Consider the following 17,253-nt stretch of genomic DNA (forward strand, 5'->3'; position numbering starts at 1 on the left):
TTTGAGTCAGTCTCGCTCTGTCACCCAGGCTGGAGTACAGTGGCACGATCTCAGCTCACTGCAACCTCTGCCTCCTGGGTTCAAGTGATTCTCCTGCCTCAGCCTACTGAGTAGTTGGGATTCCAGGTGCACGCCAACACGCTCAGCTAAGTTTTGCATTTTTTTAGTAGAGACAGGATTTCATTGTGTGAGTCTGGTCTCAAACTCCTGGCCTCGTGATCCACCTACCTCGGCCTCCCAAAGTGCTGGGGGATTACAAGTGTGAGCCACCGTGCCCGGCCTGTAAGTTTTTATAAAAAGGAAAAAGTATTTTTGAAAGAGTATAAGGTGTTCATATGAACAGAGATCATACTGTATTCCACCTCTTCTATGAAGAAAATAGTTTTTATCCACAAACTTATCACTCTTCTAAATGTATGTTTAGATTCTTGTACCTTCTGGAATGGTGGAAACAGCAGCAAACTTCTATTGAGCTCTTGCCAGGTGTCAAGCATTGTTCTAAGCATTTAACACATATAACTCAATCCTCAGGACCAACACAAACTATTATGATGCCTAAAGTCACACAACTAAGCAGCAGTGGCACAGGGTAGAGCCCAGCGGTCTACCGCAAGAGTTCTTGCAAGTAACCACCATATTATAATGCTTCAATTAGAAAACACCACCAAATCCCAACTGTTTCAAGTCAAACTATAAAGCAAATAGAAACAAAATACAAACTAACACTTAAAAATATCTTGTCCTTCCTAGGATTTGGTTAAATGTAATTGAGGAAGCTTGATAAGTTGGCAGGCAAGGGAAGACAAACTCAAATGACGATAAGATGCAAGAAACCACGGCCGGCCGGGTGTGGTGGCGCACGCCTGTAATCCCAGCACTTTGAGAGGCTGAGGCAGGCGGATTGCCTGAGGTCAGGAGTTCGAGACCAGCGTGGCCAACATGGTGAAACCCCATTTCTATTAAAAACACAAAAATTAGCCAGGCATAGTGGTGCATGCCTGTAGTCCCAGCTACTTGGGAGGCTGAGGTAGGAGAATCGCTTGAACCCGGGAGGTGGAGGTTGCAGTGAGCCAAGATCCAGACACTGCACTCTAGCCTGCATGACAGAGTGAGATTCAGTCAAAGAAAAAAAAAAAAAAGAAACCACCATTAGAGCATGGTAAGCAGTGTCCAACAAATGAAGTGCATAAGACATGGTGGTCCAGGGCTGGGCATAGCGGCAAACACCTGTAATCCCCGCACTTTGAGAAGCCAAGGTGAGTGGACTGCTGGAGCCCAGGAGTTTGAGACCAGCCCAGGCAACGTGGCAGAATCCTGTCTCTACAAAAAATACAAAAACTAACTGGGCATGGTGGCATGTGCCTGTGGCATGTGCCTGTAGTCCCAACTACTGGGGAGGCTGAGGTGGGAGGATCACCAGAACCCAGAAGGTCAAGGCTGCAGTAAGATGTGATTGTGCCACTGCACACTCCAGCCTGGGTGACAAGGTAAGACCCAGGCTCAAAAAAATAAACAAAAACAAAAACAAAAAAAACTACGGTGTTCTATTAATGCAAATTTAATAAAAATGGCATTTTCGGTCACTGAGTAGTGTCGCACACAAAAAAGCATAAAACACATATAGTGAAACTTAAACAGTCCACAATAAAATGGTAATTGTGTCAGATCCGAATTTGCCTTCCTTGCAGGGTCTATTAGGGTAAGATTTAGAGCAAGGAAAATCGATGTTCTGGGATACATTCCTAGGGATTACAGAAGCATGTGGCTCTCTGGCTAACGTTAGAATGAATAACCAATGTTCCTCCTCTCGCTCTACTCTGACATAGTGAAAGTGACCAGTAGCACGCTTAGACATGGCTCTGCAGAGCAGGTGTTCTGTCAGCTTAACAACAACTTGATTATGAGTCCGAGCAAATCATGTGCAACTACCCTTCCGTTTTCCCAGCCATAAATCTCTTCCAAGGTCTCAAGAGAGCCCAGCCCGATGCCAAAGGGACAGGCTAGAACAATGCTTCCAAAACTCTAGTTGATGGGCCAGTGGCTCACTGGCAAGTGTCTACCAGTCCATGAATGTCATTTAAACAAAGAAGCCTCTCCCTTATTATAATCCCTAAATGCAAAACACATCTGTGCACACATGCCCACCCCTAGGCCCGCTGACGTCTTTGTCTGCTCCCTGCCTTTTAAATGGCATTCTAACTTGAAATGCTCCACCTCCCTTCTTCAGGTGGTTAACTGGAAATCATCCTCTGACACTCAACTGCAGGGTGGCCTTTCCAGGAACCTTTTTCTGAGACCCCTGATGGCGCTCTCCCCACCTTACCTTTACCTGACCATGACCTCTGCTGACCTATGCACGGGCAGCTCCCATGCAGTACCAGAACCTGTCTGCCCAGAACTTAGAATATGAAGGGAGAGGAGGTGAGCTGGTGTATTCTGGAAATCAATGGCAACCTGAGACCCACACGACGGTGGGTCAGAGCAGAGGTTCGGGGCTGATACCCCAGAGTTCTCTAACTCAGGGGGAATTCACTTAATTTCTAAATGTCAACTTCTCCTTCTGAAAACAAAGACAGTAATAATACCTACTTCCCAGGGTGCTGTGAGGATTAAATGAGATCACCCCGAGGAGGCACTTAGCACCGTCTCTGCGACATGAGAAAATGTCAACATTGTCACCTCTTCTATTATTCTCCAAAAACAGGGAGACTGATACGATGATTAAAACAATAACCTTTATGACATGAAAAACAAGAATCATATGAAAACAATAATAAAGTTGGTGAGTCAAACAACGGCACCCAGGGGAAATATTTTTCTGATTTTATATTTTCCCTTTCCATTACCTTTTTTAAAATTCCTTCTTTAAAAAGAAAGGAAAACAGGAGGGAAGGAAGGACAGAAAGAGTGAGGAGTAAGAGAGGAAGGCTTATTCTATAGGCCTAAAATTCACTACTACTATAACCTAGTACTAATACAATGTTAATAGCATAGACTTCATTTTAGGAATAAGGAGGATCTAAGAAAATTAAACTCTTGCCGGGCGCGGTGGCCGGCGCCTGTAGTCCCAGCTACTCGGGAGGCTGAGGCAGGAGAATGGCGTGAACCCAGGAGGCGGAGCTTGCAGTGAGCTGAGATCCGGCCACTGTACTCCAGCCTGGGTGACAGCAAGACTCCGTCTCAAAAAAAAAAAAAAAAAAGAAAATTAAACTCTTTAATTTCCTCAACATTTAATATGCTAATAGTAGAAAAGTGCTTCATCAAAGCATCTCTCAGCAAAGAAATCCAGCAGTCATATATTTTTATTATGATGGTATGCACTTTAATGGATGCTATCTTTAGAGTCAGCATTCATATAATCTCTGGTGTTTGGAAATGACTGATTATTTGAATCCTTCCCCAAATGGGAGCAAGTCTATAAATGACAAAAAAGGTAAGGACTACTGCCAGGCAAGGTGACTCATGCCTGTAATCCCAGCACTTTGGGAGGCCAAGACAGGAGGATCACTTGAGGTCAGGAGTTTGAGACCAGCCTGGCCAACATGGTGAAACCCCATCTCAATTAAAAATACAAAAAAAGTTAGCCGGGAATGGTGGCACGTGCTTATAGTCCCAGCTACTTGGGAGGCTGAGGCAGGAGAATCACTTGAAACAAGGAGGCAGAAGTTGCAGTGAGCCAAGATCGCACCACTGCACTCCAGCCTGGGCAACAGAGCAAGACTCCCGTCTCAAAAAACAAAAACGCAAGGACTCCTGAAGAAGAGGCATTTCTTTTCCTCGGAAAGGCTGATCAGTTTGGGAAGTTTTTAGAAAGCCTGATGTACACTGAATTTTCTTTTTCCAGCATCCTTACAAGTTCTGCCTGAGATTTCTCGCAAACAAATAATCCAAACTGAAAGTCAACTCAAAAGAATGACTTGAGCATTACTTTCCACCTACTCACACACATGAGGGAAATTCAAAGCTGTAGCCTGCTTTGCTCAGTGGGATCACATTTTTTTTCTGGAAAAATCAAAAGCCACGTTTCCCCCCAAAATAATTTTCAAATATGCAAATGATTTTCTCCATATGAGGTCAGATTCCATATTTACAAGAATCAACAACATTAACCAAAATCCCAACACAGTTTCCCATGCCCTAGATCATGTATTTTATTTTCCTAGAACTCCTAGTTCAGTACAAACTTCTGTATAGAACAGGTATTCAACAATGATTGATGACACTTACCTAATTTGGTAATCATCTAAATTTGTATCACTGCCGCCATCACCACCCGCTGCCACCCTACCTTCAATTGGGTCTTGCCAGTCATTCCAGGAGCTAAACTTAAAATTTATGTTTAAAAAAAAAGCTCTAGGCAGAAGATAGGAATTACACAACATTTATTTGTACTTCTCTTCTATGTGTTCTTTACAGAGCCCGTGTATATCAGCCCCTCATTAAATCACATAAACCCCAGAACAGACCAGGAGGCCTGGATGCCCTCCTTTCTGTCCTCTCATGCACACTAAGGATCCCCACAACCAAGTCAAAGATCTCCAATCAACACTGCATCTTCAGGCCTAGCCCCAAAACCCCTACTCTTCTTAAGTCATACCTTGGAAAGAAAGTTGCTACAAAGCCTGGCAAAAGAATTCCCAGTCAATTGGCCCCAGGAAGAACGCCACCAACATCTGCCCCACCCCTCCAAAGGTGCTTGGCTGACACGTGGCAGGTGCACAACACTGGGAATGTACTAAATTACATGGAATAGTTCACTTTAAAATGACTTTTTCGTATTATGTGACTTTCACTCAATCGGAGGAGGAGGAGGAAGATGAGGAAGAAGAGCAGCCAGCATCAGTCATCAGGGCTTGACTCATTAAGTCACATCACCCAAAAAGCAGAATGGCACACGCCAAACAGAAACCTGCAGACAGCAGTCTTAAAACGGCTCCCGTTTCCCCGCCTCCTCACCCTTCTCCCAAGCGTGTTTGCTCAGATTTGCAAAAGTGAAGGAAACCATCGCAATAGGCTGGGTGCCGGGGGCTGCCGGTCTAGGCCAGGACATCCCTTCCTTTTTTCCCCCAGATGGAGTCTTGCTTTGTCACCCAGGTTGGAGTATAGTGGCACGATCTCAGCTCACTGAAACCTCCGCTTCCTGTGTTCAAGTGATTCTCCTGCCTCAGCCTCCCGAGTAGCTGGGATTACAGGCACACGCCACCACACCTGGCTAATTTTTGTATTTTCAGTAGAGATGACGGTCCGTCACATTGGCCAGGTTGTTCTCGAACTCCTGACCTCAAGTGATCCACCCTCCTCGGCCTCCCAAAATGCTAGGATTATAGGTGTAAGCCACCACGCCCGACCCATCCCTTCCTAAAATGGGTGAAACAGGCTCCAAACTCACAACGTCCCTGCAAGCCCACCACCAGTAACCCAGTGCCTCTGTCTTCCTCTGCCCACAGTCTTCCCCTGCTCCAACATGAACTTTTTTTAGACTCTTTGCTTCTATAAATGTAGAGCAAAAGTAAAAAACTTGTTGGTGATAGCTTTTCATTAAATTTACTCTTTTAATAAACAAAGCCCCAGTATTTTCAGCTAAGGGATTGAGGAAGGAGAAAGGTTTTGAAACATTTAGTGCCAAAAACAAAAATAACTCAGAATGTTTCCTTCTTGCTCTCCACGAATAAGTCGGCCCTGCTGGCAGTGGAACCTGGGAATTGTTATCCATGCTGCCACCACCACATAGAGTACACACACGATCATCTCTGCATTACGCCAGTCACTCTTCTAGGGCCTTCCAGGAACTCACACCAGCAGATGTGACCTGTCCACGCTTCTGGGAACCACTGAAAACATCTTCCTTCCTGCACCTATTCCACCTCCACCACCAGACCCCATGCTCCTCACCATCTGTATGCTCCCCATATAGAGGCTAATGTCAAGGGAGGGTTGGGGCTCGGTTAGAAGTAGTTGGGGCCGGGCGCAGTGGCTCACACCTGTAATCCCAGCACTTTGGGAGGCTGAGGCGGGCGGATCACCTGCGGTCAGGAGTTTGAGACCAGCCTGGTCAGCATGGTGAAACCCTGTCTCTACTAAAAATACAAAAATTAGTCAGGCATAGTGACAGTTGCCTGTAATTCCAGCTACTCGAGAGGCTGAGACAGGAGAATCACTTGAACCTAGGCAGGATAATTGAGCCACTGCACTCTGACCTGGTGACAGAGTGAGGTTCCGTCTCAAAATAAAAGCAAGCAAGCAGCAGCCAGGGAACCATCAGCTTTGGGAGGCTGGAGTGTTCACTGCCTCAAGGTCAGGTGGTAGCAGGCATTCCGTGGCCAGCTCCTACATTAAATGCACAATTGCATCCTGCTGCTAAGTGCCCCCTGCCCACTCTTCCCCCATTTCTGTCAGAATTAGTGGATAGATACGGAGGACAGGAATGTGTACACCAGAAAAACCCTATGGGAAAATGACACCGGTTTCCTTTAAAATGCATACTTTAAGATAAAGAACATCACAGGCCGGGCATGGTGGCTCACGCCTGTAATTTCAGCACTTTGGGAGGCCAAGGCGGGCAGGCCACCTGAAGTCAGGAGTTTGAGACCAGCCTTGCTAACACAGCGAAACTCCCGTCTCTACTAAAAAACATATAAAAATTACCTGGGGATAGTGATGCGTGCCTGTAATCCCAGCTACTCAGGTGGCTGGGGCAGGAGAATCACCTGAACCTGGGAGGTGGAGGTTACAGTGAGCTCAAATAGTGGCACTGCACTCCAGCCTGGGCGACAGAGTAAGACTCAGTCTCAAAACAAACAAAAACAAAAAAACCATTAACAACCAAAAAAGCACTTGCCAGGCATCAATTAAGAATTAGCCATGCATGGTGGTGCGTGCCTGTAATCCCAGCTACTCAGGAGGCTGAGGCAGGAGAATCGCTTGAACCTGGGAGGTGGAGGCTGCAGTGAGCTGAGATGGCGCCATCACACCCCAGCCTGGGAGACAGAGTGAGACTCTGTCTCAAAAAAATAAATAGAATAAAATAAACACGAGAGTTTCCTGAGTTCTTTCAAAATAACCAACCGGTTCTGAGCCCCTTCTACCTGCTCAGCCCTGCGCCAGGCACTGCACAGAGTCCTGGATCATCACATGAAACGTGAGAACGCAGAGAGGACAGTACGTACCCGTGCAGTGATGCTGCCACTCCTAACACATGAGAGGGTCTTTAGAGTTCAACAACGACACATCTTCACAGGTGTTCTGTGGTTGTCTGAGATGCACGTCAGTCACTCTGGGTTCTACACGCTGCACAGACTTCAAAAGCCAAGCCGGGGGAGGGACCAGCTGCGTTCATGCTAGAGCAGCCTTGGAGAAGGCAGGCCAAACAGGGGTTCCTAATCCCTCCCTGCTGAAGTGAAGGCTGCCAGCCCCGAGAACAAGGTAAACCTGACAACCACCCCCTAGCAACTAATGTTGCAATCAGAAAAGCTGAACCAGGCTGGGTGCAGTGGCTCACGCCCGTAATCCCAGCACTTTGGGAGGCCGAGGAGGGAGGATCATCTGAGGTAAGGAGTTTGAGACCTGGCCAACATGGTGAAACCCTGTGTCTACTAAAAATACAGAAGTTAGCCAGGCATGGTGGTGCACACCTGTAAGTCCCAGCTACTCAGGAGGCTGGGGCAGGAGGATCACTTGAACCCAGGAGGTGGAGGTTGCAGTGAGCCATGACTGTGCCACTGCACTCCAGCCTGGGCGACAGAGCAAGACTCCATCTCAAAACAGAAACAAAAGGAAAAGAAAAGCTGAACCAGAGAGGCCTGAGACCTGACTGGGTCTGCCCCAAGCTGACCCTACCTGATGTACTTTCCACAGGGACTGGAAACACAAAGCAGACCTCCATCCCCAGGGAACTGGGACACCAAGGCTGTCAGAGACAAGACAGGGCAGTACTGGGCCTGCACCTGCCCGCTGGTTTTCAAAGCAAAACAAAATCAAAAGGCATTCTGATGCCCTAATGGATGGATGGTCAGGTGTCCTTAATCAAAAAGAGCTCCCATGGGCCGGGGGCGGTGGCTCATGCCCGCAATCCCAGCACTCTGGGAGGCCAAGGCGGGTGGATCACGTGAGGTCAGGAGTTCAACACTAGCCTGGTCAACATGGTGAAACCCCATTTCTACTAAAAATACAAAAATTAGCTGGGTGGAGTGGTACATGCCTATAATCCCAGCTACTCGGGAGGCTGAGGCAGGAGAATCACTTGAACCCAGCAGGTAGAGGTTACAGTGAGCCTAGACAGCACCCACTATACTCCAGCCTGGGCAACAGAGCAAGACTCAGTCTCAAACAAAAAAAAGGGGGGGAGGGGCTCCCATGGATAGAAGCAAGTTAATGGGTAGATGAGAAGACAACCAGAAACGTTCAATTCCAGCTTTCCACACTCATTCCAATCCTACATTACAGAGCTAAAGCCCCTCACCTAAAGCCCCTCACCTCTTCACAGACAAAGGGGAATAACTTCAGAGTATGACATAAAATAATAATTAAATAAAAAATGCTGGTTGGGTATGGTGGCTCACATCTCTAATCCCAACACTTTGGCAGGCTGAGAAGGGAGGACCACTTGAGGCCAGGAGATCAAGAGCAGCTTGGGCAACATAGCAAGGCCCTATCCCTATTTCACAAAAAAAAAAAAAGGAAAAAAAAAATTTAAAGAAAAAGTACTTTAGGAAATTCTAAACCACTTGTGTGGGGATGGAGTTGAGAACCTATTCCAGGGTTTAAAGAAAAGGCACCCAACACTTAAAATAATTCAAATACTCCAAAGGCCTTTCTAGCCTTCTAGAATTCTATTCTGCACGGTATTTGTTTATCCTAGTATCTGATTAAGGTTTTGATTTTTACATAAAACAAAGTCCCAGGGAGTTCAGAGGTCTGTTCATAAAAAGAAAAGCCAAGAAGCATCAATATTAATAAAGCTTAATGAAAGAGATATTGAATAACCTTTGTGAAATTAAAAACAATGACTAATTCAATCCAAACAACTAGGTCATGCTCGAATTCCAGTAATTCTAAAACTTAGATATAATAAGGCAAGAATTTTGCTCTGCTTCAGTGGTCAAAATGAAGGACCCATTCAAGGGTAAGACCAGTCAGAGAGGCACAGCGGGAAGGCTGGGGAACACTGTGAGGGGGAGGGAGTTGGGAAGCGAAACAAAGCCAGATGATCATTACAGTACTACCTGGGATTTTCACTGAGTGTGCGGATAACAAAGAAAGAGAGACAGTTCTCAAGCCGGGCATGGTGGCTCATGCCTACAATCCCAGCACTTTGGGAAGCTGAGGCAGGTAGACTTTGAGACCAGTCTGAGCAACACAGTGAAACCCCGTCTCTACAAAAAAAAAAAAAAACCATAAAAATTAGCCAGGCATGGTACGGTGTTTCTGGAGTCCCAGCTACTCAGGAGACTGAGGTAGGAGGATCATCACCTGAGCCCAAGAGGTCGAGGCTGCAGTAAGCCATTATTGCCCCAGGGCACTCCAACCTCGGTGACACAGTGAGACCCTGTCTCAAAAAAAAAAAAGATATTTCTCACAAAAGACCAAACTATCATTCAGCAAACATCTGAGAGGTTCTGAAGAGGCAAGTGAACAACCTAATCAAAGCGATATCATGACACACCCAAACACCAACAAAACAAGTCAAATATGCTGAGTGCTGTCGGAGAGGCACACTCCGTCCGCAAGCAACTGAAGGACACAGAACACATTTGGCAGGAGATATAGAAAGGCATCAAGTTACTGAGTAAATGAAAGACAGTAAAGCTAAAGAAAGCCACAAAACTAATTCCATCTACTTATTTGGGCTGCTTTCTCATTATTTTTTAAAATGACCTTAAATAATTTGGAGAGTAGGGTATTTAGTGAAAATCTGCAGTCAATGCAAGTTCGACTCACTAAGACACACTCCTCCAATTCAACAACACACAGTATTCACTCACCTGCTTACAAGGAATATCAAAGCACTCGAATCTTGCTGCAGGCCTCTGTTCTAACCACCACATCCTAATATATCATCGCTTAACTTCAACAGTATCAACTTTTCCAGTTTAGAGGTCATACTGGTAGAACAGAATAAAAGCATAAGCAAATACCCCACAAGAAGAAACTTGCTCTAAGACAAGTACACAGGACCAAGTAATGAGAAGGAAAACAGCAAAAGGAAGGGAATCGTGGCTACCAGCTACAGGCAGCAAGTCTGCAAAAACGAAAGGGTACCTGCAGGAAGCAGGTAAAGACTTTCTTTTTGGAGACAGGGTCTTGCTCTGTCGCCCAGGCTGGAGCGCAGTGGCACAGTCTCAGCTCACTGCAACCTCTGCCTCCCAAGTTCAAGGGATTCTCATGCCTCATTCTTCCCAGTAGCCACCACACCCAGCTAATTTTTTTGTATTTTTTGTAGAGATGGGGTTTCACCAGGTTGATCAGGCTAGGATGCTGGCCAGGATGGAGAAAGCAGGTCAAGGCTTTCACAGTGACATTTAGGCTTCATCACAGGCCATCTCTGAGTTTCCAAAAGAATCTCTGTCACTCAACCCATTTGTCTTAAGTAAGATGTCTTAAAGATAATCACGTTGTCAGATTACCTATTTAAAGTAAGACAAATAGGTCATCTTTCTGACAACGTGATTTATTTTTACAAAAAACTTTGGCACTAGTGATTGCTGGCTATCCATTTTCCAATCATTTCAAGAGATAGGGTCAGAGTGCAAAGCTCACCACAGCCTCAAACTCCCATGCTCAACTGATTGTCCCACCTCAACCTCCGGACTAGCTGGGACCACAAGTGTGCATGCTCAGCTGATTTTTTTTTTTTTTTTTGTAGAGACGGAGTCTGGCTACATTGCCCAGGCTGGTCACGAACCCCTGGACTCAAGTGATCCTCCTGCCTCAGCCTCCCAAAGCAAAGAGATTATAGCCGTGAGTCACCGCACACTGCCCATTACTTTTCTTGTATAAACCAAAATAAGAAAAGAGACATTTATCATTATACTTCCTATGGCCAACTACTGTAGAGCAGCTCAGACCAGAAAATCCAATAGGACAAGGCCAAAATAGACTTTTCACATAAAAATATTTTAAAAGATATTAGTGCAAATTTACTTTTCTCTGTATAAAATCAAGGGAGACAGTAATTTACTATTTACTCTTACTTTAACATCCCAAGAAAATTCAAAGTCCAACTTTTTCAGCATTGCATATAAAATTGTTATAGTTTATAGGGCAACTTGACACTTTCATAAAACATAAAAGTAACCAATTTTTAATGTCCCCAAAAGCAAAATGACTTCTTAAAAAGACAAAGGTGGCCAAGCATAGTGGCTCAGGCCTGTAATCCAAGCACTTTGGGAGACTGAAGTGGGTGGATCACCTGAGGTCAGGAGTTCAAGACCAGCCGGGCAACCGGGCGAAACCCCCGTCTCTACTAAAAATACAAAAATTAGCTGGGTGTGGTGGCGCGTGCCTCTAATCCTAGCTATCTGGGAGGCTGAGGCAGGAGAATCGCTTGAATCCAAGAGGTGGAGGTTGCAGTTAGCCAAGATGACGCCACTGCACTCCAGCCTGGGCAAGAAAGCAAGACTCCATCTCAAAAAACAAACAAAAAAACACGAAAAGACAAAGGCTACCAATAGATTCAAAGGGTTTCTCCTGAATTAATATATATTTTAATAATCTAGGTATTCAATGAATCTATTTTTAATGTATGCTCTACTTAAACACTCAACATAATTCTGTTCCTACATCTAGTTTTTATTTCTAACTCATTATTTTAACTCTTACCAAGTCTTTTGCAACTGTAACAATTACTAACCAACGACGGCAATCACAGAAAAATACAGAAGAGGAAAATGTTTTTTGCATCTTCTTAATGTAATGAAAAATGTACTATAATGATCTGTTCTACTATTCTATGCCCTTTGCTACTTTTGAAAAACAACACAATTCAAAAAAAAACAAAAAGACTATAAATAAGACAAAAATATTTACCAATACTTATACGTATATATTTTATAATTGTGTTCTAAAAACAACTGATGATTTATTCCTATTCAATATATAATTTTACACTTTTTCAATCATTTGTTTTCCACGTTGAAAAAAAATCTCTTCCTTATAGCCTGGATTGCCAAACCAGGTGTGCCTCATTTGAAAGGCAAATAGACAAAACAACAAGACAAGGGGCTTGTTTCTGCATCTCAGTACAAGCTTGTCTGTGGAATTTATGACTGGTAAAAATCAAACATAAAGAGCTGAGGTTAGAAAACAAAAAACAAAAACCTCCAGTCTCATTCCTTACTCCTCAAAGTTCTTAGAAGATCTTTACTTGCTCAATAACCTATGTCTCTCCTTTTGTTGTTAATAACATTCGTTTTAATTACTTTGGTTTAAGAATGGCGTCAGGTAGCTCCTTCAGTAAACTACCCTGTTAATGTGTAACTCCCAGTCACTTTATTCAATTTGGTATCACAATAAAGAAGTATCTTGCTTCCGTGAATAACACACATTGACAAATATAAAACAAACGGAAGAGTCTACCAAGTCATGGAGTGTGACAAGATTCCAGATAAACATACAGAATGGACGGCTAAGTTGACTGGTAACTGAGTACAGTGGCTTTTTTCATGCTGAAGAATTAAATTCAACCTAGATCTAGGGCAACGGAAAGATGTCACCTTCGGAAATATTGGTATTCAATTCCTTCCTGATACTATTACCAGCTGCATTCTTGTTGTCCCCCTCTGACCAGGACAAAGATCAGAGTGGGAGCAGTCTTGCATTTCGTCACCCCTCTGACCAGGACAAAGATCAGAGTGGGAGCAGTCTTCCATTTCGTCACCCCTCCGTGTCCCCTGGGGGTGAGGACCCAGGTGAGAAATGTGTAAGGATGCTATTGTTCTGTCTGGTTTGTGCTTAGGACACTTGGAATATTGTTAACCAAGCCTGCTCCACAAAAAACAAAACACAACAACAAAAAAAACAGTTGTTTAAAGAACTACAAAGGATGAGGAAATGGACATGCTCCCAACTAAAAACTAGTTTGATACCAATTAACCAGGCTCAAAAAAAAAAAAAAAAAATCCCATACAAGTAAGAGGCAAAACTTATGGAGACAGTAAAAAGATCTGTGGTTGCCAGGGTCGAGGGGAATGAATTGGCAGAGCACAGAGGATTTTTAAGGCAGTAAAACTACTCTGTATGATACTATAATGGGGGATACAGGTCATTGGACATTTGTCCAAACCCACAGCATGCGCAACACAAAGAGTAAACCCTGTGTAAACTATGAACTTTGGCTGATACTGATGTGTCACTGCAGGTTTATCAACTGAAACAAATGTACCGCTCTGGCGGGAGATGTTGATGTTGGTGAAGCTGCACATGTGGGGAAGGGGATATTTGGGAAATCTCTGTACCTTCTGTTCAGTTTTGCTATAAACTTAAAACTGCTCTAAGGAAACAAACAAACAAACTTCAAAAACAATACCAGACAACTAGTCCTGGAATTCTTCCACTTGCTTATGATGGTTTAAAAAGGAAAACAAAAAAAAAGCCTACTGGAAAACACTGCCCAGAACACTCTCAGCTTTCTGTCCCTTCCATCTCAATTATTAAGCACCCAGAAAGCTTCATTTGCTTAACACTTACCAAAAAACAAACCTTAAGACGTCTATAAAACTCGAAACTGCCAGGAAATTCCCGAGGAAACGCCCCTCAAAGATTTCAGTCATCTATCTTCCATGCCCCAGTGGGCGGAGGCGAGCAGCAGCCCCAGGATTTAGTCATGCATTACAGTCTGAAATTTTTGTCTTTAGTCATCCATCGTTCACTCCGATTACAAAAGATCTTCTCTGGAATTTCTTAAGAAAAGTGAGCAGTGATTTTTACTTTCTAATTACACACTCTGAATGTAAGCAGAGTGCTTAAATGCTTGAGGCAATGGATACCCCATTTTCCATGATGTGATTTCTATGCATTCCAAGCCTGTATCGAACATCTCACGGACCGCATAAATACACACACCTAGGTACCCACAAACATTTAAGTTTTTTTAAAAATTGTGACACTGGATACTTGAAACTCAAACTCATCTATCCCTTCGAGATGTGTCTAATAAACACTTTAGCCAAGGCTCAGTAAGAAGCTAACATCAGACACTGCCCAGCATCTGTTCAATCACCTGAAATTTCCTTCTACCAAATGTGGGCTACATCGACAAGAGGGGAAAGGAGATGGCAAATGTTGTGACTGAAACCCATTTGGGAAGTCCGAGTCTATTAGGAGAGGATGACACTTGTGCCTGCATTTCATAATGCTCAGGCACTTACTGCCTTTTGCTCCTCTCCAGATCTCCCTGTTTTCCTTAGGCAGCTTTCCTGGAGAACCCGTGAAGTTATAAACATTCTGCCAAATGAGAACTAAGTATCTCCAAGAACCCCGCCCCTCTCTCCGCTTACCTGGAAAAGCATGTGGGTTGGGCGATCCTCTCTTAAGGCACTTAGAACAGAGAATGTGCACGGTGTAGTGCAGTCCAGGCCATTCCTGAAGTAGGACATTCAGTTCCTCCACCAAGGGGGTTATGGCTTGCCATGCGGTCCATATATTTGGTAGTGATGCATGGCTAGCAATGGACAGGGTGTCTGGCTGCAGGACTCCCTTGGCAGGTCTGTAACTCACCACCACAGGAACTTTCCCTCTATAGGCAAAGATCTGAAATTTACCATCCGACCTGTGCACCACGTGGCTGTTGATCTGGACACTGTACCGTGCAAACAACCCCGGTGGAAAGGTAAAAGGAAAGCTATATTCAATCTGCAACTGCTCAGCCACAAAAGACTGCCCAGCTAGGTTGGTCCCATTAATCCAGGCTTCCGCATGGGGCACCTCGTTCTGCACATAGCATGGGAACTTGTACCAAGCTGTGGACCCATTCAAAGGCTTGCCCTTGGGTTTATTGAGGCAGTAACAGAGTCCCATCTTTTCCAGCAGCTCCAGCAACAGCTGCAAGTCCTGCTGGGCCTGGACATGAGGCTTAAGCAGCAACCGAATGACATGAGCTGGCAAGAGCCCATGCAACAGAAAGCCCTCCACATATTGATGGAGTTGGGTGGCCCGGAGCAGTTCCTGGCTCGGGGTGGGCAGCGCCACGGGCCGGGAGCTTTCCCCCTCCGCCTTGCCCTCTCCACTGGTCCCTAGGAGCAGCTTATGCAGCAGCAAGGAGGGATCCCTCTGGAAGAAGACATTGAGGATGTCGATGAGGCGGGTGAGGTTGTGGAAGACGTGCTCCTTGAGGGCCGGACTGTCCTCAAAGTAAAGTAGCTTGCCGCTCTCATGCAGGTAGGAGAGGGCACTCTGCAGTCGGTCCTCCGTCAGACCCGCCTGCAGGCCCAGGCGCGCCGAGTCCCACCAGCTTAGCCACAGTCTCTGGGCCTGAGGTGGCTGGAAATGCAGTTCCTCCAGCACCTGCCAGGATCGAGGCAGTACTCTGTGTAAGTTGGGGAAGATTTCTCGGTGCTCAGCAACTGACAGCAACTTGTCCCGAAGGCGTTGTAAGTGGCGCGGGTCCCTGCAGCTAACAGGCAACACCGGGGAGAGGATCTGCAGCCGGTGGTTGAGCAGGTATTGAAAATGGGCCTTGCGCCGTCGAAGGTTCTTGTCCGAAACGCCGTAGTAGGCTGCGTGGGGGCTGGCGGAGCGTAGCTCGAAGTCCCGGGCCAGTGCCTCATCCACCACCTGGGCCAAGCGGCTCAGCCCCTCCGCGTCGTGCTTCTCCTGCAGGGCGATCTGGCGGTGAATGTCCAGACACTTCTCCTCCAGCTCGCGCTCTCCGCACAGGTCCGCGTGGGTGCCCACGATGCACACCACCGCGTGGGGCACTCTCGCCCCGACCCGATGCAAGAAGGAGCCCACGGTGGTGGGAAAGCGGCGAGGCTCATAGGTGGCCAAGTTGACCACCAGCACGTATAGGGCGCCTGGGGACAGGAAGAAGGGCTGGATCACCTCGTAACTTTCATCCCCAGCTAAGTCATACACGATGAACCGCAGTCCCCGGGAGGCATCGGCCGTCCAGCTGGTCACCTCGATGCCCTTGCTCACAGGGGGAGGTGATGGTGGGTAGCACTTCTCCTTGTCCCCTCCTCCTGGACATCCCTCCACTCTCTCCTCCGTGAGGCAGTGGCGAAGCAAAGTCTTTCCTGCAGCCTTATGCCCCATCAGGAGCAGCTTGAGCCGGGGCTGCACTGCCGGCTGGGAATGAGCCAGTTCCTTCTGGTAGGCTGCGATGTAGGGGATCCCCTTCATGCAGACCTCGTAGGGTGGCTGGATCAGTGGGTTGTCCTTGATCTTCCACAGGCCCACCCGGGAGAGCTGGCCAAAGTTGTCGGGCAGCACCGCAATCTGGTTCCCCTGCAGCACGAGCTCCTCCAGGCCCGTCAGCTCCACGATGGAGTCCGGCAGGTAGCGGATGCGGTTATTATCCAGCCACAGGGTGAGAAGCCGGCCCAGGCCCGAGATAAGGGATGGCACCGAGGTGAGCTGGTTGCGACTAAGATAGAGCTCCTCCAGACCAGCCAGGGGCAGCAGCGCGGCAGGGAACTCCTCCAAGAGGTTGGAAGAGAGGTTGAGCATTTTGAGCCGCTGCAGGCGGCTGAACTGGGCGGGCAGAGCCTGCAGTCCGTTGTTGTCTAGCATGAGGCTCTCCAAACTGGCCAGCTCGCAGAAGCCGGCGGGCAGCGTGCCAAGCTCAGCCCCACTCAGCCAGAGAATCTTGAGGGCACACAGGGCACTGATATCCTCAGGCAGGCCTCGCAGTCGGTTGCTGGACACGTCCAGCTCCTCCAGGGCCGCCAGCTGCAGCAGCTGTCGGGGGAAGGCAGTGAGCTGGTTGTGATCCACGTCCAGGGTGCGCAGGCGGGAGAGGCAGGAGAGGGAGTCGGGCAGGTGCGTCAGCCGGTTAAAGCTGACGTCCAGCTCCTCCAGGTGGGCGAGAGCGCCCAGCTGGGCGGGCAGGACGGGCAGCTGGTTGTGGCTGAGGTTGAGCTTCCGCAGCTCCCTCAGAGCACTCACCACCTCCGCGCCCAGGGCGGTCAGCCGGTTGTGGCTCACGTCCAGCTCGGTGAGGTGGTGGCCGAGCTCGGCCACCGCCGGGGGCAGCCGGGCGAAGCGGTTCCTGCGCAGCACCAGGACGCGCAGGCTGCCCAGCGCCGACCCCAGCCCCTC

The 17,253-nt window shown here is 46.9% G+C and overlaps 1 protein-coding gene across 1 annotated transcript in view; it reads right to left on the reverse strand.

Annotated features, from left to right (window-relative positions):
* The window catches only part of MFHAS1 (malignant fibrous histiocytoma amplified sequence 1), a 114,830-nt gene that overhangs the window by 96,398 nt on the left and 1,179 nt on the right, over nucleotides 1-17,253 (reverse strand). Inside the window, exon 2 of the mRNA XM_011942839.1 lies at nucleotides 14,493-17,250. Coding sequence (XP_011798229.1) covers nucleotides 14,493-17,250 — 2,758 coding nt within the window. The remainder of the gene's footprint in view (nucleotides 1-14,492; nucleotides 17,251-17,253) is intronic.

The sequence above is a fragment of the Colobus angolensis genome, unplaced genomic scaffold (assembly GCF_000951035.1).
Source record: "Colobus angolensis palliatus isolate OR3802 unplaced genomic scaffold, Cang.pa_1.0 Scaffold210, whole genome shotgun sequence".
In the NCBI taxonomy this organism is placed as follows: domain Eukaryota; kingdom Metazoa; phylum Chordata; class Mammalia; order Primates; family Cercopithecidae; genus Colobus; species Colobus angolensis.